The 24,769-nt window shown below is 43.5% G+C and overlaps 1 protein-coding gene across 4 annotated transcripts in view; it reads left to right on the top strand.

Moving 5' to 3' along the window:
• Positions 1-24,769, top strand: part of LOC121538430 (pleckstrin homology domain-containing family M member 2) — a 47,062-nt gene that overhangs the window by 3,876 nt on the left and 18,417 nt on the right. For 3 of the 4 annotated variants that reach the window (XM_041846418.2, XM_041846416.2, XM_041846415.2), the window contains 9 exons: positions 4,603-4,690; positions 4,923-5,097; positions 5,504-5,557; positions 8,366-8,651; positions 8,968-9,843; positions 13,096-13,165; positions 23,427-23,517; positions 23,768-23,832; positions 24,498-24,586. In XM_041846418.2, the coding sequence (XP_041702352.1) occupies positions 4,953-5,097; positions 5,504-5,557; positions 8,366-8,651; positions 8,968-9,843; positions 13,096-13,165; positions 23,427-23,517; positions 23,768-23,832; positions 24,498-24,586 (1,676 nt within the window). In that variant the 5' untranslated portion in view covers positions 4,603-4,690; positions 4,923-4,952. The remainder of the gene's footprint in view (positions 1-4,602; positions 4,691-4,922; positions 5,098-5,503; positions 5,558-8,365; positions 8,652-8,967; positions 9,844-13,095; positions 13,166-23,426; positions 23,518-23,767; positions 23,833-24,497; positions 24,587-24,769) is intronic. The other variant, XM_041846417.2, reaches the window with a different exon arrangement.

The raw sequence follows: 24,769 nt of genomic DNA, 5'->3' as shown, positions 1-24,769 counted from the left end.
AAATCTGTCCTTCGGTCTGATGAGTCCAAATTTGAGATTATTGGTTCCAACTGCCATGTCTTTGTGAGACTCAGAGTAGGTGAACGGATGATCGCCGCATGTGTGGTTCCCAACGTGAAGCATGGAGGAGGATGTGTGATGGTGTGGGGGTGCTTTGCATGTGACACTGTCAGTGATTTATTTAGAATTCAAGGCACACTTAACCAGCATGGCTACCACAGCATTCTGCAGTGATACGCCATCCCATCTGGTTTGCGCTTACATTTCTGCACAAATCGTCTCAGGGAAGCTCATCTGCGTGCTCTGTGTCGCCATCCCATCTGATTTGGGCTTAATGGGACTATCATTTGTTTTTCAACAGGACAATGACCCAACACACCTCCAGGCTGTGTAAGGGCTATTTGATCAAGAAGGAGAGTGATGGAGTGCTGCATCAGATGAACTGGCCTCCACAATCACCCGACCTCAACCCAATTGAGATGGTTTGGGATGAGTTGGACTGCAGAGTGAAGGAAAAGCAGCCAACAAAGTGCTCAGCATATGTGGGAACTCCTTCAAGACTGTGGAAAAAGCATTCCAGGTGAAACTGGTTGAGAGAATGCCAAGAGTGTGCAAAGCTGTCATCAAGGCAAAGGATGGCTACTTTGAAGAATCTCAAATCTCAAATATATTTTTTGGTTCCATATCTGTTATTTCATTGTTTTGATGTCTTCACTACTATTGTACAATGTAGAAAACAATAAAAATAAAGAAAAACCCTTGAATGAGTAGGTGTGTCAACTTTTGACTGGTAGTGTGTATATATATGCATATGCATGCATACGTACAGTGCATTCTGAAAGTATTCAGACCCCTTGATTTTTCCTACATTTTGTTAACATTACAGCCTTATTCTAAAATTGATTAAATTAGGTTTTTCCCTTATCAATCTACACAAAATACCCCACAATGACAAAGCAAAAGAAAAAAACTGGAAATATCACATTTACATAAGTATTCAGACCCTTTACTCAGTACTTTGTAGAAACACTTTGGCACTGATTAGGACTCAGTTGGTAGAGCATGGCGCTTGCAACGCCAGGGTTGTGGGTTTGTTTCCCACGGGGGGCCAGTATGAAAATGTATGCACTCACTAACTGTAAGTCGCTCTGGATAAGAGCGTCTGCTAAATGTAAAATGATTACAGCCTCGAGTCTTCTTGGGTATGACGCTACAAGCTTGGCACACCTGTATTTGGGGAGTTTCTCCCATTCTTCTCTGCAGGTCCTCTGTCAGGTTGGATGGGGAGCGTCGCTGCACAGCTCTTTTCAGGTCTCTTCAGAGATATTCGATCGGATTCAAGCCCGGGCTCTGGCTGGGCCACTCAAGGACATTCAGAGACTTGTCCCAAAACGACTCCTGCGTTGTCTTGGCTGTGTGGTTAGGGTCGTTGTCCTGTTGGAAGGTGAACATTTGCCCGAGTCTGAGGTTCTGAGCGCTCTGGAGCCAGGTTTCCTCCAGACGTGACGCTTGGCATTCAGGCCAAAGAGTTCAGTCTTGGTTTCATCAGACCAGAGAATCTTGTTTCTCATGGTCTGAGAGTCCTTTATGTGCCTTTTGGCAAACTCCAATGCAGGCTATCATGTGCCTTTTACTGAGGAGGGGCTTCTGTCTGGCCACTCTACCATAAAGGCCTGATTGGTGGAGTGCTGCAGAGATGGTTGTCCTTCTGAAAGGTTCTCCCATCTCCACGGAGGAACTCTGGAGCTCTGTCAGAGTGACCATCGTGTTCTTGGTCACCACCCTGACCAAGGCCCTTCTCCCCCAATTGTTCAGTTTGGCCGGGTGTCCAGCTCTAGGAAGTGCCTTGGTGGTTCCAAACTTCTTCCATTTAAGAATGATGGAGGCCACTGTGTTCTTGGGACCTTCAATGCTGCAGACATTTTCTGGTGCCATTCCCCAGATCTGTGCCTCAACACAATCCTGTCTCGGAGCTCTACGGACAATTCCTTCGACCTCATGGCTTGGTTTTTGCTCTGGCAATCACTGTCAACTGTGGGACCTTATATAGACCGGTGTGTGCCTTCCCAAATCATGTCCGATCAACTGAATTTACCACAGGTGGACTCCAATCAAGTTGTAGAAACATCTCAAGGATGATCAATGTAAACAGGATGCACCTGAGGTCAATTTCGAGTCTCCTGGCAAAGGGTCTTAATACTTATGTAAATAAGGTGTTTTGTGTTTTTTTTCAACCTGTTTTCACTTTGTCATAATGGGGTATTGTGTGTAGATTGAGGATTATTTAATAATTCATTTTAGAATAAGGCTGTAACGTAAAAAAGTGGAAAAAGGGAAGGGGTCTGAACTTTCCGAATGCATCATTACATACATATGCAGGGAGTATACAGTACCGGATCGACTGGGATATTCTGTAAGGATGTCAGTGATCACTGCAATTGCTTGTGTTAGAAATACAAAAATGACAAAAGGCATACCCAGTTATATTTTTTAATTACATTTTAGACAGTTTGATGAGCAGGCGTTCTTACATGATCTGTACCATAATATTGACAGAGTAAGTCTGATTCCCGATGTTGACACTGCCTTGGACTATTTTATATGAGATTTGTGTCCATTTGTGATAAGTATGACCCTGTGAAGAAATGTGGAATCGGTGGAAGGGACAGTCCCTGGTTTTCAGATAACTTGACAGAATTAATTAGAAAGAGAAATGTCTCTTGGGCTCAAGCTAAACATACAAATGCTCCTGTTGACTGGGCCTCCTTCAGAGCGCTAAGAAACAAATGTACAGGATTGATCAGGAAGTCTAAATCAGATTTCTATCTAAATGCAGTCACAGAGAACCTAAACAACCTTACCAAGTTCTGGAAGCTATTCAAATCAGTGTCAGGTCATAATGTATTCTCTGGCCTTCCTGACCATTTAATAATGGATTCTAATGAAGTGAAGGATAAAGCTGATATTGTAGGGGTATTTAACAAGCACTTCATGTCTGCTGGTTCAGTTTTTGATAATGGTGGGGCCCAGGCCTCTAATGTAAGCGCTGTTACAGTAAACTATGATATAGGCCCTCATGTGAACCATTTTAACTTTGAGCCTGTTTCTTATGCTAAGGTCTATAAAGCACTAAAGGCAATAGACACTAAAAGGTCTGCAGGCCCAGACAACTTGGATCCCTACCTCTTTTAAAGACAGCAGCTGGTATTAATACTGAACTTGTAGCTCACATTTTCAACTTGAGTCTCTTGACCAATTCCATACCCAGCATATGGAAATCAGCTTATGTCCTCCCACTGCTAAAGGGTGGAGATCCCTCAGATGCTAATAACTGTCGTCCGATCTCCAAACTCCCTATCCTGGCCAAAGTCTATGAATCCCTAGTGAACTCACAGTAAAAAACGTCTTAATTGAAAATAACATACTGAGCGGGGTTCAGTCTGGCGTTAGATCGGGGCACCACAACTGCAGCTATCGGGCCTTCCCATTCTAGAGAAACAGGCGCCTCACAGGTCCTCAACTGGCAGGTCCTCAATAGTACCCGCAAAACACCAGTCTCAACGTCAACAGTGAAGAGGCGACTCCGGGATGCTGACCTTCTAGGCAGAGTTGCAAAGAAAAAGCCATATCTCAGACTGGCCAATAAAAAGAAAAGATTGAGATGGGCAGTCTGAGATATGGCTTTTTCTTTGCAACTCTGCCTAGAAGGTCAGCATCCCGGAGTCGCCTCTTCACTGTTGACGTTGAGACTGGTGTTTTGCGGGTACTATTGAGGACCTGCCAGTTGAGGACCTGTGAGGCGCCTGTTTCTCAAACTAGACACTAATGTATTTGTCCTCTTGCTCAGTTGTGCACCGGGGCCTCCCACTCCTCTTTCTATTTTGGTTAGAGCCAGTTTGCGCTGTTCTGTGAAGGGAGTAGTACACAGCGTTGTACGAGATCTTCAGTTTCTTTGCAATTTCTCACATGGAATAGTCTAATTTCTCAGAACAAGAATAGACTGACGAGTTTCAGAAGAAAAGTATTTGTTTCTGGCCATTTTGAGCCTGTAATCGAACCCACAATTGCTGATGCTCCAGATACACAACTAGTCTCAAGAAGGCCAGTTTTATTGCTTCTTTAATCAGCACAACAGTTTTCAGCTGTGCTAACATAATTGTAAAAGGGTTTTCTAATGATCAATTAGCCTTTTAAAATGGTAAACTTGGATTAGCAAACACAACGTGCCATTGGAACACAGGACTGATGGTTGCTGATAATTGGCCGATGTAGATGTTCCATAAAAAAATCTGCCGTTTCCAGCTACAATAGCCATTTACAACATTAACAATGTCTACACTGTATTTCTGATCAATTTGATGTTATTTTAATGGACAAAAAAATTGCTTTTCTTTCAAAAAGGACATTTTTAAGTGACCCCAAACTTTTCAACGGTAGTGTACATAAAAGCAGGGTGACTAGGCGTAAGGATAGTTCATAAAAAGAGTAAGATAAAGAACAGAGTAGCAGCAGCATATGATGAGTGTGAAAGTGTGTATGACTAATGCGTGTAACTAGTCCCCTTATTGTAAATAAACCATCTGCTTTGAATCTCTCCCCCAGAAATGCATTGGTTTGCAGCCATGATCACCTCACACTCTTCCTCACGTTGATTTCGGGACTGGAGTTCATTCGCTTTGATCTGGAGTTGGTCAGTATTAGACAGTGCTTTGAAACAATTAGAATTCATATTAAATCACTTCATTTACAAAAGTCCAACAAGAAAATGTAAGAAAATTTAAAAAAAAGTACCATCATGCTCAATCAAAGAATCTAAACAGTCTTTGGATTGTGTGTAAAACCAATAAATAATTCAGTCAAAAAGAGATATGTAATGTAACATCAACAACACTCTCAAACCCCCATTGTTTTCTGGGTGTTAGGATGTCCCCTACTTGGATGTGGCACCCTACATGCCGGAGTACTACAAGCCCCAGAATCTGCTGGACTTTGAGGAGTGCCTCCCCAGCTCGGACAGCCTTTCTCTGCACTCCTTCACCTCCCTCACCTCTACCAACCTGGAGTGGGACGACAGCGCCATCGCCCCTTCCAGCGAAGGTCAGAGGCTCCACCTCTTCTCTGTTTTATGCTGTGTCACTAGCTTAATTCATAGGCTGGTTTGTCAAGTAATGGAGTATTGATGCTAAAGTTGGATCGATCAGGAAGACACTTGTGGCTCATGGGTTATTATGTAGAAATAATAGCCTAGCACTCACGTTGAAGTGCTGTTCATTGAGCACATAGCACAGTATATGAGCTCCATTGTGTGAATGCTTTATCTCCTGTCACTTTCCATAAACCATTGAGCCACATTGAGCCCCCATTTATGTGTAGTTTTCTGTCTGCCTTGCCATACCAGTAACTGTTCTCATCATGTGTATCATATTTCTCTCATATGTCACATTTTCCATGTATGTCTCGGGCCTTCCCGTTCTAACGTTGAGTCTTATCCCTCCTTTTTTAGATTATGATTTCGGTGACATCTTCCCCGTGTTGCAGCCAACTGCAGACTGGGAAGGTGGGACATGGTACCCCTCCCCTATCCTCCCTTCCTCCGTTCTCAACTCTTCTCCACCCTCCCTCCCCGCTCACAGCATCATGCATGTCCTCCATCCCACAGTGTGTGCTGAATGCATGCTGGTCCTCTGTGTGTAGTCAGTGGTTTAATTTGAGTATCTTAATTGCAATATCAATACTGATAAAGAACAAGCAGCTAGCTAATGCTAAGAGGGAAATGGTAGAGAAGGCAATCAAAGGGCTTCTGATTTATGCACTTTAGTTTATTGGGAAGTAGGCTAGATGGATTTGTAATAATATTAAAATCCACTGTCGCTGCGCTTTTACACTTATCTTTTAAGACACTACTGAATCAAACGTCAATTGTCCTCAATATTACATGTGTAGAGTATTAAGGGATACATTGCATAATGATGCTTAGTTGTAAAAAATATTTAATTTTAGGGGCATTTTTGGCTCACTATGCAAGAAAATATGATGTGGCACTATTGCCAACATTTCATGCGATTTTATTGACAGGTAAGTTACAGTGGGGGAAAAAAGTATTTAGTCAGTCACCAATTGTGCAAGTTCTCCCACTTAAAAAGATGAGAGGCCTATAATTTTCATCATAGGTACACGTCAACTATGACAGACAAAATGAGGAAAAAAAATCCAGAAAATCACATTCTAGGATTTTTTATGAATTTATTTGCAAATTATGGTGGAAAATAAGTATTTTGTCAATAACAAAAGTTTCTCAATACTTTGTTATATACCCTTTGTTGGCAATGACACAGGTCAAACGTTTTCTGTAAGTCTTCACAAGGTTTTCACACACTGTTGCTGGTATTTTGGCCCATTCCTCCATGCAGATCTCCTCTAGAGCAGTGATGTTTTGGGGCTGTCGCTGGGCAACACAGACTTTCAATTTTCTATGGGGTTGAGATCTGGAGACTGGCTAGGCCACTCCAGGACCTTAAAATGCTTCTTACGAAGCCACTCCTTCGTTGCCCGGGCAGTGTGTTTGGGATCATTGTCATGCTGAAAGACCCAGCCACGTTTCATCTTCAATGCCCTTGCTGATGGAAGGAGGTTTTCACACAAAATCTCACGATACATGGCCCCATTCATTCTTTCGTTTACACGGATCAGTCGTCCTGGTCCCTTTGCAGAAAAACAGCCCCAAAGCATGATGTTTCCACCCCCATGCTTCACAGTAGGTATGGTGTTCTTTGGATGCAACTCAGCATTCTTTGTCCTCCAAACACGACGAGTTGAGTTTTTACCAAAAGGTTCTATTTTGGTTTCATCTGACCATATGACATTCTCCCAATCCTCTTCTGGATCATCCAAATGCACTCTAGCAAACTTCAGACGGGCCTGGACATGTACTGGCTTAAGCAGGGGGGACACGTCTTGCACTGCAGGATTTGAGTCCCTGGCGGCGTAGTGTGTTACTGATGGTAGGCTTTGTTACTTTGGTCCCAGCTCTCTGCAGGTCATTCACTAGGTCCCCCCGTGTGGTTCTGGGATTTTTGCTCACCGTTCTTGTGATGATTTTGACCCCACGGGGTGAGGAGTCCCAGATCGAGGGAGATTATCAGTGGTCTTGTATGTCTTCCATTTCCTAATAATTGCTCACAGAGTTGATTTCTTCAAACCAAGCTGCTTACCTATTGCAGATTCAGTCTTCCCAGCCTGGTGCAGGTCTACAATTTTGTTTCTGGTGTCCTTTGACAGCTCTTTGGTCTTGGCCATAGTGGAGTTTGGAGTGTGACTGTTTGAGGTTGTGGACAGGTGTCTTTTATACTGATAACAAGTTCAAACAGGTGCCATTAATACGGGTAACGAGTGGAGGACAGAGGAGCCTCTTAAAGAAGAAGTTACAGGTCTGTGAGAGCCAGATATCTTGCTTGTTTGTAGGTGACCAAATACTTATTTTCCACCATAATTTGCAAATAAATTCATTAAAAATCCTACAATGTGATTTTCTGGATTTTTTTCCCTCATTTTGTCTGTCATAGTTGACGTGTACCTATGATGAAAATTACAGGCCTCTCTCATCTTTTTAAGTGGGAGAACTTGCACAATTGGTGGCTGACTAAATACTTTTTTCCCCCACTGTATTTTCTAAGCAGACATTTCTATGCACTGGTGAATTGTTAATGTTGTCAATCATGTTTTAATGAACCACGCAACATGTTTCTCTTTGGAGACATGATCCTAAAGCTCACGCAGCATTGATATGGAATAAAACTAGAGAACTGCAATGCCTGATAGTTAGTACTCACTCTGTTTGGTGTCTGCTGGCATATATGTGGAATGTCCTCTATTTCTCTTTGGAACCATTGGATTGCATGGCTTTGTTCAAGGTTCAACCCTGCCTTTATAGCTTCTGTCACCAACTGTAGCATGTACTGTAGCACTGTCACTGCATTCATTTGACATAGTTTAATGTACTGCTGATATGTCGTGTTGATAGACTTCAACAACACCAATAAAGCACCTGTTCGAACAGATAATTAATAACAAATCCTTAAACAATTTGACAGACTGTGTGCCCTATATGAACGTGTAAGCTATGGTAGGAAGGTTGAACCAAGGCGTATGTCACTCAACAAGCTTGTCTTTTTTTCTGCCTGCCTGTCTTTGTCCTGTGCATCCTGTGGGAAATGTGTGGTTAGCCCTCACCCCTGTCCCAGTCAAAGGACCACCAGTATCCATTCTCATTTATTTGGACACAGTGTGTACAGTATTTGTGGCATACTATATGTGTGATTGTTCTGCTATTTTGATTACCGTGTGTGTTTCTCCCGTCCTGCCACAGAGGGTGATCTCACCGACCCGGTCATCTGTCCTCGCTCCAGCGCCTCAGACTCTCAGACGGTCTTCAACGACTCTGTGATTCTCCGGGCGGCCGCTGCCGTCATCCCAGTGAGGGGAACGCCCCTGCCCCGCTGCCCCACCTTCAGACTCAACCCCTTCAACGAGGACTCGGACACCAACACCTCGGCCGACATCACGCCCGTCCACACGGCCAGCCGCCACCACCACGACACCACCACCACCGTGGATGACACGGAGAGCACCAGCAACGAGCTGGAGGTTATCAGGTACAGCACAGCACACACTCCTAACATTAGCCTCTGGCTAAAACCCCATGATATTTAGCCACTAACTGGTTATCAGGTTTAGGTTGCCCTCACTTTTTCTCAGCCTCAACACACAGAGCTTGGAGTTCCAACTTAATTTTAGCTCACAGACATCGAGGTTATCAGATCAAGCGAAGCCCTCATTTATTGGCACACTCATACAGGTCAACATGTCCCCTAGCTTTTTGGCTTGTGAAATGTTATGAATTTATACAATGGACCTAGGAGGAGTACACATGGACTAACCATTATGACATGCTGCTTTCCATTCCACCAGGATGGCCAGACGAAGGAAGCCAGCCAAGAAGCGCCGTGTTGTGAAGGGCTCCAGTGACTCCACGGTGTGCGGTGAACAGAACACAGTGGCCTCCGAGCAAGCGGAGGTAGACGACGGAACCCAGGCTGGGTGTGAGGGAGAGGGGCTGGATGGAGACTCCTGGAGCCCCTCTGTGGGGCCGCCGCAGGGCTCAGGGGCCGAGACGGTGAAGAGAAGGAGCAGGAGAGGGACGGGTGAGAAGGAAGGCCAGGAGGAGGAGGAGTCAGAGGGTCTCCTGCGGCTGCCGGAGATGACGGACACCTCCATGGACAGTGTGGGCCAGCCCCTACATGACGTTATGGACCTGCTCAACGGAGCTCTGGACGGGGGGGGGGCCTGGTGGCAACCAGACAAAGAGGAAGAAGAGGGGGAGAAGACCCGTCAGAGATCCCTCCCAAGAAGGTCCTCCTCCGCCAGTCCTGAGGCCAACTCCTATCCCCCGGGGCAGAAGCCTTTTCGAGGGGATTCGATTGTTGAGCCGCCTGATCCGGAAGCCGGGCCCCCCCCCCTGCTGCGCCCTGCTCTGGCCTCGAGCCCAAACTTCCTGCAGGCCCCTCCGGCCCCTGCAGACTTTTACTGCTTTATCCCCAACAGTCCAGATGCTGGTACCACTCGTGGTGGCCACCATGACGCTGCAGGGCATGGCCAGCCGCAGGCTCTTCCTGGTGGCCATGAAGATGAGGGAGAGGCAGAGGCACCACCAGGACAGGACCCCTTCTTAGAGGAGGAAGAGGAGGCAGTGGTGGTCGAGAATGGATTGGCTGCTGGAGAAACTGAAAAGGAGGCGGAAGAGGACAGGCTCAGTCCAAAAGAAAACTGCCATTCTGCAGAATTCAAGTGAGTTGGTGGTTAATGAACACATGTTTGGGTGAAACATGAATGAAACCTTTTTAATACTTAAGAGTCTAAGCTGGGGGGGAGGGGGGGGGGTCTACTAAGCTAACATATAGAATTGTTTTAAGATGGTCATACCAAGGATAATTGAGCTATTTCATTTAGAATTGTAGGACCTATTTAGGTATCAAAAAAATATATACTTTTTTTATTTGAAACATTGAATTTGGTCTTAGTGTTATTAGCCCATAGAAACACATTGAATATCAGATTAATACATGGAAAAACAGATGGTCTGTCCTATATCTGAGCGATTTATACGAAAAATCTAGATTATTTTATATAATTTTTTACCAATATTTAACAAATGTTTTGGGGCACTAAACTACTTCCATAATACACTGAGTGAACAAAACATTAGGAACACCTGCTCTTGACCAGGGGAATCCATGTGAAAGCTATGATCCCTTATTGATGTCACTTGTTAAATCCACTTCAATCAGTGTAGATGAAGGGGAGGAGACAGGTTAAAGAAGAGTTTTTAAGACTTGAGACATGGACTGTGTATGTTTCAAGTACAGTGAAATGCCTTTCTTGCGAACTCAAAACCCAACAATGCAACAATCAATAATAATGTAATACTAGTAAAACACACGAGAAATAAGAAGAAATATGAAGAACACAATAACTAAGTAAGCATACTATATACATGGTCAGTTCCAATACCATATTTATAAGGTGTAGGGATACTGGAGTGATGGAGGGTAGATACAGTATGGATAGGGGTAAGGTGACTAGGCAACAGGATATAAGATAAACAGAGTAGCAGCAGCTTGTATGTGAGTGGGTGTATAATTGTATGTGCATATTATGTGTTAGTGAGCAGATGATGGAGTGAGTGTGTAGGGCCTGTGAGTGTGCGTATAGACAGTGTAAAAATAAAAGGTCAATAAAGATACAAGGTTAACTCAGTCCGTGTAGCTATTTTGTTAGCTATTTATCAGTCTTATTGCTTGGGGATAGAAGCTTTTCAAGAGCCTGTTGGTGTCAGACTTGATGAACCGGTACCGCTTGCCGTGCGGAAGCAGAGAGAATAGTCAATGGCTTGGGTGGTTGGAGTCTTTAACGATTTTCCAGGCCTTCCTTCCACACCGCCTGATATACAGTGGGGAAAAAAAGTATTTAGTCAGCCACCAATTGTGCAAGTTCTCCCACTTAAAAAGATGAGAGAGGCCTGTAATTTTCATCATAGGTACACGTCAACTATGACAGACAAATTGAGAAAAAAAATCCAGATAATCACATTGTAGGATTTTTTATGAATTTATTTGCAAATTATGGTGGAAAATAAGTATTTGGTCACCTCCAAACAAGCAAGATTTCTGGCTCTCACAGACCTGTAACTTCTTCTTTAAGAGGCTCCTCTGTCCTCCACTCGTTACCTGTATTAATGGCACCTGTTTGAACTTGTTATCAGTATAAAAGACACCTGTCCACAACCTCAAACAGTCACACTCCAAACTCCACTATGGCCAAGACCAAAGAGCTGTCAAAGGACACCAGAAACAAAATTGTAGACCTGCACCAGGCTGGGAAGACTGAATCTGCAATAGGTAAGCAGCTTGGTTTGAAGAAATCAACTGTGGGAGCAATGATTAGGAAATGGAAGACATACAAGACCACTGATAATCTCCCTCGATCTGGGGCTCCACGCAAGATCTCACCCCCGTGGGGTCAAAATGATCACAAGAACGGTGAGCAAAAATCCCAGAACCACACGGGGGGACCTAGTGAATGACCTGCAGAGAGCTGGGACCAAAGTAACAAAGCCTACCATCAGTAACACACTACGCCGCCAGGGACTCAAATCCTGCAGTGCCAGACGTGTCCCCCTGCTTAAGCCAGTACATGTCCAGGCCCGTCTGAAGTTTGCTAGAGTGCATTTGGATGATCCAGAAGAGGATTGGGAGAATGTCATATGGTCAGATGAAACCAAAATAGAACCTTTTGGTAAAAACTCAACTCGTCGTGTTTGGAGGACAAAGAATGCTGAGTTGCATCCAAAGAACACCATACCTACTGTGAAGCATGGGGGTGGAAACATCATGCTTTGTGGCTGTTTTTCTGCAAAGGGACCAGGACGACTGATCCGTGTAAAGGAAAGAATGAATGAATGGGGCCATGTATCGTGAGATTTTGAGTGAAAACCTCCTTCCATCAGCAAGGGCATTGAAGATGAAACGTGGCTGGGTCTTTCAGCATGACAATGATCCCAAACACACTGCCCGGGCAACGAAGGAGTGGCTTCGTAAGAAGCATTTCAAGGTCCTGGAGTGGCCTAGCCAGTCTCCAGATCTCAACCCCATAGAAAATCTTTGGAGGGAGTTGAAAGTCTGTGTTGCCCAGCGACAGCCCCAAAACATCACTGCTCTAGAGGAGATCTGCATGGAGGAATGGGCCAAAATACCAGCAACAGTGTGTGAAAACCTTGTGAAGACTTACAGAAAACGTTTGACCTGTGTCCGTTGCCAACAAAGGGTATATAACAAAGTATTGAGAAACTTTTGTTATTGACCAAATACTTATTTTCCACCATAATTTGCAAATAAATTCATTAAAAATCCTACAATGTGATTTTCTGGATATTTTTTTCTCATTTTGTCTGTCATAGTTGACGTGTACCTATGATGAAAATTACAGGCCTCTCTCATCTTTTTAAGTGGGAGAACTTGCACAATTGGTGGCTGACTAAATACTTTTTTTCCCCACTGTACGTGTTAGTGAGAGTCTCACCTTTCCATAGAGGGGTCATATTAGTGTGTATCCCAAACTGCCCATGCAAAAAGCCCATGCAAAAAAAATAAAGACTGATTTTGATGGTGATTTTTGTTATTATGCTAATTCGATTTCCTCATGGGGCGCGGAAATCGACTCTGGTGGGTTTTAAAGGCACAATGTCTTGGAAATATGTTTTTCTTGAATGTCCGCCTGATTTCAGTTTGTAACATAACAAGCATTGTAGAGAATCATTGTACCATCTTTTTCAATAACAAAAAATATATATTGGCCTATATCTAGTTTAGCTGTATGAGTTTTATGTACAAAACTGAATGTAAAAATAAATAATAAATTAAACTTACTGAAGGGAAGCAATCAGAATTACAGATCTATAACTAGCAGTCGGATCGTACACAATTACATAATGGACTTTTAAGCCTTTTTTGAGGCAATTGTGATTCTGTGTGGCTTTTTCAGGGTGGACAACAATCACCTGCTACTGCTCATGATCCACGTCTTCAGAGAGACTGAGGAGCAGCTCTTCAAGGTAAGCCTAGTATATTATGTTGGGTGGAGGGGGGTTGTAAGGGCATATATTGCGATACAAAACATGAGATAATAACAAACATTTAAGGATATGTTGTTTTTTACAACCAAATCTATATTTTTGATGTAAATGACATGTTATATACAACTTTTTTGTGATTTCACGTTTTTGAGAAACTTACCCCAAACAGCAAATCCTTCGTCATCCTCGTTGTGTAGAAAAAACATGAACAAAGGCTCCAAAACCCCCCCAAATATATCATTTTAGAAATGGCAACGCTCTCAGTATAGTGATGCAGGTCTTTAGATGTTGTACACATTAAATTGTGTCATTCCAAACTTTATCCGCAACGTTATATTCCATTTGGTTGCGACTCGAGAGATACCTCTCCGTCCATTCTACAGGTAACTGCCAAAATAAAGGAAAAACTTGAGTAAATGAGGGATAAAATGTATATTGAAGCATGGGGGTACTCCCACACAGGAACGCCCTATTAAGACACTGTGTTTCCTTTTTTTGGGCAGTTACCTGTAGCAGCAGGCTACACGGAGAATCAAACAGCTGGATAGGGGAAACGGCTAGAGTCGCGCAAAAGGGAATATAACATTGCGGATAAAGTTCTGAATTAAACAATTTCATGTGTACAACATCTAAAGACCTGCATCACTATACTGAGAGCTTTGTCGTTTCTAAAAGGTCGTACAGTGCATTCGGAAAGTATTCAGACCCCTTGACTTTTTCCACATTTTGTTACGTTACAGCCTTATTCTAAAATTGATTAAATTTGTTTCCCTAATCAATCTACACACAATACCCCATAATGAGAAAGCAAAAACAGGTTTTTAGAAAAAAATAAATGTAAATATCACATTTACATAAGTATTCAGACCCTTTACTCAGTACTTTGTTGAAGCACCTTTGGCAGCGATTACAGCATTGAGTCTTCTTGGGTATGACGCTACAAGCTTGACACACCTGTATTTGGGGAGTTTCTTCCATTCTTCTCTGCAGATCCTCTCAAGCTCTGTCAGGTTAGGTGCGGAGCGGTTCTGCACAGCTATGTTCAGGTCTCTCCAGAGATGTTTGATAGGGTTCAATTCCGGGCTCTGGCTGGGCCACTCAAGGACATTGAGGCTTGTCCCGAAGCCACTCCTGCGTTGTCTTGGCTGTGTGCTTAGGGTTGTTGTCCTGTTGGAAGGTCAACCTTCGCCCCAGTCTGAGGTCCTGAGCACTCTGAAGCAGGTTTTCATCAAGGATCTCTCTGTACTTTTCTCCGTTAATCTTTCCCTCGATCCTGACTAGTCTCCCAGTCCCTGCCGCTGAAAAACATCCCCACAGCATGATGCTCCCACCACCATGCTTCACCGTAGGGATGGTGCCATTTGTAAGTCGCTCTGGATAAGAGCGTCTGCTAAATGACGTAAATGTAAATGTGCCAGGTTTCCTCCAGACGTGACGCTCTGCATTCAGGCCAGAGTTCAATCTTGGTTTCATCAGACCAGAGAATCTTGTTTCTCATGGTCTGAGAGTCCTTTGGGTGCCTTTTGGCAAACTCCATGCGGGCTGACGTGCCTTTTACTGAGGAGTGGCTTCCGTCTGGCCACTCTACCATAAAGGCCTTATTGGTGGAGTGCTGCAGAGATGGTTGTCCTTCTGGAAGGTTCTCCCATCTCCACAGGGGTACTCTGGAGCGCTGTCAAAGTGACCATTGGGTTTTTGGTCACCTCGCTGACCAAGGCCCTTCTCCCCCAATTGCTCAGTTTGGCCGGGCGGCCAGCTCTAGGAGAGTCTTTGTGGTTCCAAACTTCTTCCATTTAAGAATGATGTAGGCCGCTGTGTTCTTGGGGACCTTCAATGCTGCGTAAATTTTTTGGAGACCCTTCCCCAGATCTGTGCCTTGACACAATCCTGTCTCGGAGCTCTACGGACAATTCCTTCGACGTCATGGCTTGGTTTTTGCTCTGACATACACTGTCAACTGTAGGACCTTTATATAGACAGGTGTGCCTTTCCAAATCATGTCTAATTAATTGAATTTACCACGTGGACTCCAATCAAGTTGTAGAAACATCTCAAGGATGATCAATGGAAACAGGATGCACCTGAGCTCAATTTCGTGTCTCAGAGTAAAAAAAAAAAAATAGACAAGGACAGAACTACGTACATTTAAAATGTCACACACAGCCTACATATCAGTACATACACACAATATCTAGGTCAAATAGGGGAGAGGCATTGTGAGGTGTTGCTTTATCTGTTTTTTTAAACCAGGTTTGTTGTTCACTTCAGGAATCTCTGATGGGAGTTCCATGCAATCTTCATGGCTATATAATAATACTGTACATTTTCTTGAGTTTGTTATGGATTTGGGGACTGTGAAAAGACCCCTGGTGGCATGTCTGTTGGGGTAAGTGTGTGTGTTAGTGCTGTGTGTAAGTTGACTATGCAAACAATTTGGAATTTCCAACACATTGTTTCTTATAATAACAAGAATTGATGCAATCAGTTTCTCCTCTACTTTTAGCCAAGATAGACTGGCATGCATAGTATTGATTAGGGCTGACCCCATTTAGTCGACTGTTCGATTGTTTGGTCGATAGGCTGTTGGTTAGTCGAGCCGTCACAAATTGATTTAACTGGTCCATAATACACCTGTCTGATTCACACCTGTCTCAGTGGACTAATCCATTGCGGAGGCCACAGGGTTGGCACAGTCATCACTCTAAGACATGTGCTACTGAAATTGTAAATGGTTATATTATGTAAGAATAATGGTGCAACACTAATAAATGTAATATTATTTTATAACAAACATGCTTTCTCCTGCGATGGATAGCGGTTGCTGTTCGCGGTTCTGAAACATAATCTAGAGTATGCCATTGAATTGGTGCCTTTCCCTGTATGTTGCTATGTGCATAATAGCGAACTTAACAAGCATATTGGTGATGAGAACAATGCGGCGGAGGCAGCAGCGGAGTGAGGAGACGAGGAAACAGCCCTTGCCTTAATTGTCTAAGAACATTGAGGAGAGAGTAAACCCCAACTTAATTAGGTCTATAAGTAATAGTCTAACTGTTAAGCGTGCCTGGCTTTATAAATCATCCATATACACTACCGGTCAAAACCTTTAGAACACCTACTCATTCAAGGGTTTAAGGGCTATTTTACCAAGAAGGAGAGTGATGGAGTGCTGCATCAGATGACCTGGCCTCCACAATCCCCCGACCTCAACCAAATTGAGATGGTTTGGGATGAGTTGGACGGCAGAGTGAAGGAAAAGGAGCCAACAAGTGCTCAGCATATGTGGGAACTCCTTCAAGACTGTTGGAAAAGCATTCCAGGTGTAGCTGGTTGAGAGAATGCCAAGAGTGAGCAAAGCTGTCATCAAGGCAAAGGGTGGCTATTTGAAGAATATAGAATATAAAATATATTTTGATTTGTTTAACACTTTTTTGGTTACTACATGATTCCATATGTGTTATTTCATCGTTTTGATGTCTTCACTATTATTCTACAATGTAAAACATTTTTAAAATAAAGAAAAGCCCTTGAATGAGTAGGTGTTCTAAAACTTTTGGCCGGTAGTGTACAGTCTAGTCTAGTCTACAGAAATAAGACCGATCCTGCTTCTGTTGCGAGTTTGAGTGTTTAATAGCCTACTGATTTCGTGAGCATACATGTTTCACGTAAAGAGAGCTAGGGTTGAGGGAATAGGTAATGTTTTTCCCCAAAGATTTTGTTATTTCGGTAACAGAACGTTTCAGTCAGAAAAACAAGTAAGAAACAAAATGGCTGTAATTACGTTGCAGCTTCAGCACGGAAAGTGCGACAAATACTTGCATATAGTTGATTTTATTCAAACACATAGGGTGTGTCTATAAATGCAGAAGTACACGTTTAAAAATGTCCACTAATCGATTGGTCGAAAAAACGGACGACTCTTGGTCGACCAATATTTTTTGGGTCTGGGACAGCCCTAGTATTGATATAAGCCCTCTGATTACATTGAAGAGCCAGACGTGCTGCTCTGTTCTGGGCCAACTTCAGTTTTTCTAGGTCCTTTTCAGCACCTGACCATATGACTGGGCAATAATCAAGTTGTTTAACTGCCACATTATTCATTATCAGATTCAGCTGAGGTCTAGAACTTAGGGAATAATTTGTACCAAATACAATGCTCTTAGTTTTAGAGATGTTCAGAACTAGTTTATTTCTAGCCACCCATTCTAAAATTGACTGCAACTCTCTATTTAGGGTTGCAGTGATTTCACTAGCTGTGGTTGCTGACGCATATAGGGTTGAATCATCAGCATACATAGACACACAGGCTTTGTTTTAATGCCAGTGTCAGGTCAGTGGTAAAAATACAAAAGAGTAGAGGGCCAAGAGAGCTGCCCTGCGGTACACCGCACTTTACATTTTTAACATTAGAGAAGCTTCCATTAAAGAAAACCCCCTGTTCTATTAGATAGATGGCTCTAAATCTACGATATGGCAGAGGTTGAAAAGCCATAACACAAGTTTTTTTTAACAACAGGTTATGGTCAATAATATCAAAGGCTGCTCTGAAATCTAACAGTACAGCTCCCACAATTTTCTTATTGTCAATTTATTTCAACCAATCATAAGTCATTTGTGTCAGTGCAGTACATGTTGAGTGCCCATCTCTATAAGCATGTTAAAAGTCTGTTGTTAATTTGTTTACAGAGAAATAGCATTGTATCTGGTCAAACAATTTTTTTGTTGTGGCTGAACGACGACATGAACGAGTCGACAGCAAGCTGATTGGTTGGCTGTTAGAACCAGTAAAGGGTGCTTTCCCGTTCTTGGGTAACGGAATGACTGGCTTCCCTCTAGGTTCGAGGACAATTATTTATTTTCTTCTACTCCTAAATATGACAAATAGGAGTGGCAATATAGTCCGCTACCATCCTCAGTAGCTTTCCATTCTATGTTGTCAATACCAGGTGGTTTCTCATTATTGATGGACAACAGTAGCTTTTCCACCTCACCCACACAAACATTTTTAATTACAATGCTTTCCCTTCATTATTAGGTATTTTATGCATGAATATGATGGCTCATAGTTGTTGGCATTTAATGCCTAAGTTTGCTTACTTTGCCAATTAAATACTCAATGAAGTGATTGGCAACATCAAAAGGTTTTGTGATAAATGATAAAATCTGATTAAATGAAAGATGGAGTTGAATTAGTCTTTCTGCCCCATAATTTCATTTATAGTATACCAAAGCTTTTTTCCATCATACATTGTCATTTATCTTGGTTTCATTAATACAATTTCTTCTTCTTTTTGTTCAGTTTAGTCACGTAATTTCTCAATTTACAGTAAGTTTGCCAATCGAATGTGGGGACAGACTTTTTTGCCACTCCTTTTGCCTCGTGCTTCTCAACCATACAGCTTTTCAATTCCTAATCAATCCACGGGGCCTTATCAGTTCTAACAGTCTAATTCTGAAGTGTACATTTAAACTCTCCCCGTTATGGATTTTACAATGGTGGAAATTCCCTCCAGCCAATGCTTTCATTAAATCTAATGCATTTAAATCCATGACAGGGAGTGTGCAAGCGCACACTTTAGGAGAAGCATGGATAATCGGGACGCTGCCACAGCCTCACAACCGTGTCCATTATGAATGCATCTTATGCATCTTTATGCACATACACTGAGTGTTCAAAACATTAAGAACACTTGCTCTTTCCATGACAAATCAAATTTGCAAATAGTCCGGGTAGCCATTTGATTAGCTGTTCTTATGGCTTGGGGTTAGAAGCTGTTAAGAAGCCTTTTGGACCTAGACTTGGCTCTCCGGTACCGCTTGCCGTGCGGTAGCAGAGAGAACAGTCTGACTAGGGTGGCTGGAATCTTTGACCATTTTTTGGGCCTTCCTCTGACACCACCTGGTATAGAGGTCCTGGATGGCAGGAAGCTTGGCCCCAGTGATGTACTGGGCCATACGCGCTACCCTCTGTAGTGCCTTGCGGTCGGAGGCCGAGCAGTTGCCATACCAGGCAGTGATGCAACCAGTCAGGATGTTCTCGATGGTGCAGCTGTATAACTTTTGGAGGATCTGTGGACCCATGTCAAATCTTTTCAGTCTCCTGAGGGGGAATAGGCTTTGTCGTGCCCTCTTCAAGACTGTCTTGGTGTGTTTGGACCATGATAGTTTGTTGGTGATGTGGACACCAAGGAACTTGAAGCTCTCAACCTGCTCCACTACAGCCCCGTCAATGAGAATGGGGGCGTGCTCGAACTTTCTTTTCCTGTAGTCCACAATCATCTCCTTTTCTCTTGATCATGTTGAGGGAGAGGTTTTTATCCTGGCACCACACGGCCAGGTCTCTGACCTCCTCCCTATAGGCTGTCTCATCGTTGTCGGTGATCAGGCCTACCACTGTTATGTTGTCAGCAAACTTAATGATGGTGTTGGAGTCGTGCCTGGCCATGCAGTCATGGGTGAACAGGGAGTACAGGAGGGGACTGAGCATGCACCCCTGAGGGGCCCCCGTGTTGAGGATCAGTGTGGCAGATGTGTTGTTGCCTGCCATTAGTCCCAGGGTCCTTAGCTTAGTGATGAGCTTTGTGGGCACTATGGTGTTGAACGCTGAGCTGTAGTCAATGAACAGCATTCTCACATAGGTGTTATTTTTGTCCAGGTGGGAAAGGGCAGTGTGGAGTGCAATAGAGATTGCATCATCTGTGGATCTGTTGGGGTGATATGCAAATTGGAGTGGGTCTAGGTTTTCTGGGATAATGGTGTTGTGAGCCATGACCAGCCTTTCAAAGCACTTCATGGCTATAGATGTGAGTGCTACGGGTCTGTAGTTATTTAGGCAGGTTACCTTTGTTCTTGGGCACAGGGACTATGCTGGTCTGCTTGAAACATGTTGGTATTAGACAAATTCAGGGACAGGTTGAAAATGTCAGTGAAGACACTTGCCAGTTGGTCAGCGCATGCTCGGAGTACACGTCCTGGTAATCCGTCTTAATTGTGAATGTTGACCTGTTTAAAGGTCTTACACACGTCGGCTACGGAGAGCGTGATCACACAGTCGTCCGGAACAGCTGATGCTCTCATGCATGCTTCATGTTGCTTGCCTCGAAGTGAGCATAGAAGAGTGATTTAGCTCGTCTGGTAGGCTCGTGTCACTGGGCAGCTCGCTGCTGTGCTTCCCTTTGTAATCTGTAATAGTTTGCAAGCCCTGCCACATCCGACGAGCGTCTGTAATTTTCATCATAGGTACACGTCAACTATGACAGACAAAATGAGGATTTTTTTTCTCCAGAAAATCACATTGTAGGATTTTTAATGAATTTATTTGCTAATTATGGTGGAAAATAAGTATTTGGTCAATAACAAAAGTTTCTCAATACTTTGTTATATACCCTTTGTTGGCAACGACACAGGTCAAACGTTTTCTGTAAGTCTTCACAAGGTTTTCACACACTGTTGCTGGTATTTTGGCCCATTCCTCCATGCAGATCTCCTCTAGAGCAGTGATGTTTTGGGGCTGTCGCTGGGCAACACGGACTTTCAACTCCCTCCAAAGATTTCTATGGGGTTGAGATCTGGAGACTGGCTAGGCCACTCCAGGACCTTGAAATGCTTCTTACGAAGCCACTCCTTCGTTGCCCGGGCGGTGGGTTTGGGATCATTGTCATGCTGAAAGACCCAGCCACGTTTCATCTTCAAAGCCCTTGCTGATGGAAGTAGGTTTTCACTCAAAATCTCACGATACATGGCCCCATTCATTCTTTCCTTTACACGGATCAGTCGTCCTGGTCCCTTTGCAGAAAAACAGCCCCAAAGCATGATGTTTCCACCCCCATGCTTGACAGTAGGTATGGTGTTCTTTGGATGCAACTCAGCATTCTTTGTCCTCCAAACACGACGAGTTGAGTTTTTACCAAAAAGTTATATTTTGGTTTCATCTGACCATATGACATTCTCCCAATCCTCTTCTGGATCATCCAAATGCACTCTAGCAAACTTCAGACGGGCCTGGACATGTACTGGCTTAAGCAGGGGGACACGTCTGGCACTGCAGGATTTGAGTCCCTGGCGGCGTAGTGTGTTACTGATGGTAGGCTTTGTTACTTTGGTCCCAGCTCTCTGCAGGTCATTCACTAGGTCCCCCTGTGTGGTTCTGGGATTTTTGCTCACCGTTCTTGTGATCATTTTGACCCCACGGGGTGAGATCTTGCGTGGAGCCCCAGATCGAGGGAGATTATCAGTGGTCTTGTATGTCTTCCATTTCCTAATAATTGCTCCCACAGTTGATTTCTTCAAACCAAGCTGCTTACCTATTGCAGATTCAGTCTTCCCAGCCTGGTGCAGGTCTACAATTTTGTTTCTGGTGTCCTTTGACAGCTCTTTGGTCGTGGAGTTTGGAGTGTGACTGTTTGAGGTTGTGGACAGGTGTCTTTTATATTGATAACAAGTTCAAACAGGTGCCATTAATACAGGTAACGAGTGGAGGACAGAGGAGCCTCTTAAAGAAGAAATTACAGGTCTGTGAGAGCCAGAAATCTTGCTTGTTTGTAGGTGACCAAATACTTATTTTCCACCATAATTTGCAAATAAATTCATAAAAAATCCTACAATGTGATTTTCTGGAGAAAAAAATTCTCATTTTGTCTGTCATAGTTGACGTGTACCTATGATGAAAATTACAGGCCTCTCTCATCTTTTTAAGTGGGAGAACTTGCACAATTGGTGGCTGACTAAATACTTTTTTCCCCCACTGTATTCCAGTCTGTGATAGCAAAACAGTCCAGTAGCTTAGCATCTGCTTCATCTGACCACTTCTTTATTGACCAAGTCACTGGTGCTTCCTGCTTTAGTTTTTGCTTGTAAGCAGGAATCAGGAGGATAGAATTATGGTCAGATTTGCCAAATGGAGGGCGTGGGAGAGCTTTGAACGCGTCTCTGTGTGTGGAGTAAAGGTGGTCTAGAGTTTTTTTCTTCTGGTTGCACATTTAACATGCTGGGAGAAATTAGGTAAAACTGATTTAAGTTTCCCTGCATTAAAGTCCCCGGCCACTAGGAGCGACACCTGGATGAGCGTTTTCCTGTTTGCTTATGGCCTTATACAGCTCATTGAGTGCGGTCTTAGTGCCAGCATCGGTTTGTGGTGGTAAATAGACAGCTATGAAAAATTTAGATGAAAACTCTAATGGTAAATAGTGTGGTCTACAGCTTATCATAGTGTGGTCTACTCTACCTCAGGCGATCAAAACCTCAAGACTTCCTTAATATTAGATTTCGTGCACCAGCTGTTTACAAATATACACAGACCGCCACCCCTTGTCTTACCAGAGGCCGTTGTTCTATCTTGCCGATGCTGCGTAAACCCCGCCAGCTGTATGTTATTCATGTCGTCTTTCAGCCACAACTCGGTGAAACATAAGATTTTACAGTTTTTAATGTCCCGTTGGTAGGATATTCGTGATCGTAGCTCGTCAATTTTGTTGATTGTTCGTTGGCTAATAGGACTGATGGAAGAAGCGGATTACCCACTCGCTGATGGATCCTTACAAGGCACCCCGACCTACGTCCCCGATATCTGTCTTTTTCTCCTGCGAATGACCGGGGATTTGGGCCTTGTCGGGTGTCTGAAGTAAACTGACCAGATGAATGCAGGTGAAAGCTATGATCCCTTATTGATGTCACTTGTTAAATCCAATTCAATCAGTGTAAATGAAGAGGAGGGGAGACAGGTTAAAGAAGGATTTTTAAGCTTGAGACTATTGAGACATGGATTGTGTATGTGTGCCATTCAGAAGGTGAATGGGTAAGACAAAAGATAAAAGTGCCTTTGAACGGGATATGGTAGTAGGTGCCAGGCGCACCGGTTTGTGTCAAGAACTGCAACGCTGCTGGGTTTTTAACGCTCAACAGTTTCCCGTGTGTATCAAGAATGGCAACCCCACCCAAAGGACATCCAGCGAACTTGACACAACTGTGTGAAGTATTGGAGTCAACATGGGCCAGCATCCATGTATAACGTTTCGACACCTTGTAGAGTCCATGCACCGACGAATTGAGGCTGTTCTGAGGGCTAAAGAGGAGGGGTGCAACGCAATATTAGGAAGGTGTTCTTAATTTTTTGTACACTGTGTATATCTGGAACAAATTGATTTCAAATGTATTGGTAAGTAAATGAGTGTGATTAGTATGTGTTGCAGTGTATATGAAAAGGTGCAGTCCTGAGTCTTTAGTTATTTTTGTCTGTTCCCAGATGGTGAGGATGAGCACGGGTCACATGGAGGGGGACCTGCAGCCTCTCTACCTGCTGCTGACTGACTGTTACATCTACCTGCTGAGGAAAGGTGAGCGTTTACTGCTCACCACGCTCTCAGATACTCTTTATTTCTGTATCTCTCTAATGGTGGGTCCCGTGTGGCTCAGTAGGTAGAGCATGGTGCTTGCAATGCCAGGTTTGTGGGTTCAATTCCCACAGTGGGACCAGTACAAAAATGTATGCACTCTCTACTTACTGTAAGTCTCTGTAAGTATTAGATTTACATTTGGTGATGGCTTTTGACTTTGCTTGTCATGCTGTGTCTCTCGCTCTTTCAGGTGCTGCGGAAAAACCCTATACAGTAGAGGATGCCATCTTTTACAATGAGTTGGACTATGTATCTGTGAGTTGTCTATACTGCTGGGATATCTTGTCTAGTGATTGTCATTGTTGTTTCTTGTAATGTCACATAGTTGTCTTTTCTGCAAGGGCGCTATAGTTTTTCTTCAAGGTTAGCTTGAAGGTTGTCTTGGTCAATGTTTAGCTTCAGGGTAATGCTAGATCCTTAAATCACAAGGTTCATGAGGTTAGATGGTTCATGAGTTTACTAGGTTCAGGTCGTTCTAGTCGTTGTTTATGTGAATTCCAACATGGCCAACAATCACGCAACCAATTTGAAAGCCATTGTCTCTGTGACTGTCTGTCATTCAACTTCAACATGTTCAAAAACAAATTGTCGGTCTTATATGGACAAATGTGTAGCGGCTGCAATTTAACAAAGTAAAAGCCCAATTCTTATTTTATGGATTACAGTTATGGAATTGATTTTCCAAATAGTGTGGATGCCACCATATAATTTTAGGCTATGAAGCACTTTGGGCTGTATAATGGAAGTGCATGAAAGAAGCCTTAACAATTTAAAAGTTGGCTTTTATATAGCACATTTGCTTCAAGACCATCACCTAAAAAGCTGATTGACAGAAGAAGGAAAACAACAAGAAGGAAGAGTTATTGTCAATGTCCAGTCCGCTCAGTTGTGCTGTGATATTGTCCCTGTCCGTCTCTCAGGTGGGCGTGGACCAGCAGACGATCATGCTGGTCTGCACCAACAGACGACGCCAGTTTCTCCTGGACACAGCCGACTCCTCGTTGACTATGTGAGTGCTTCCTCTCCTCTGCCCTGCTCTCCTTCTCCCTGGCGGCATCTCCATAGTCTAAAGTGGCATCTTCTCCCATTTCCTTTCCTCCATCTGCTCTGACACTAAAGTGCTGGACCGGGAAAGCAAGTTCCTAGTTGGCATGCTCTCACTTACCTCATGTTTTCATATCAGAATGGATGA

The sequence above is a fragment of the Coregonus clupeaformis genome, chromosome 24 (genome assembly GCF_020615455.1).
Source record: "Coregonus clupeaformis isolate EN_2021a chromosome 24, ASM2061545v1, whole genome shotgun sequence".
Lineage (NCBI taxonomy): Eukaryota > Metazoa > Chordata > Actinopteri > Salmoniformes > Salmonidae > Coregonus > Coregonus clupeaformis.
Note: the sequence above shows the minus strand (reverse complement) of the source record. Positions and strands in the feature narration are given on the sequence as shown.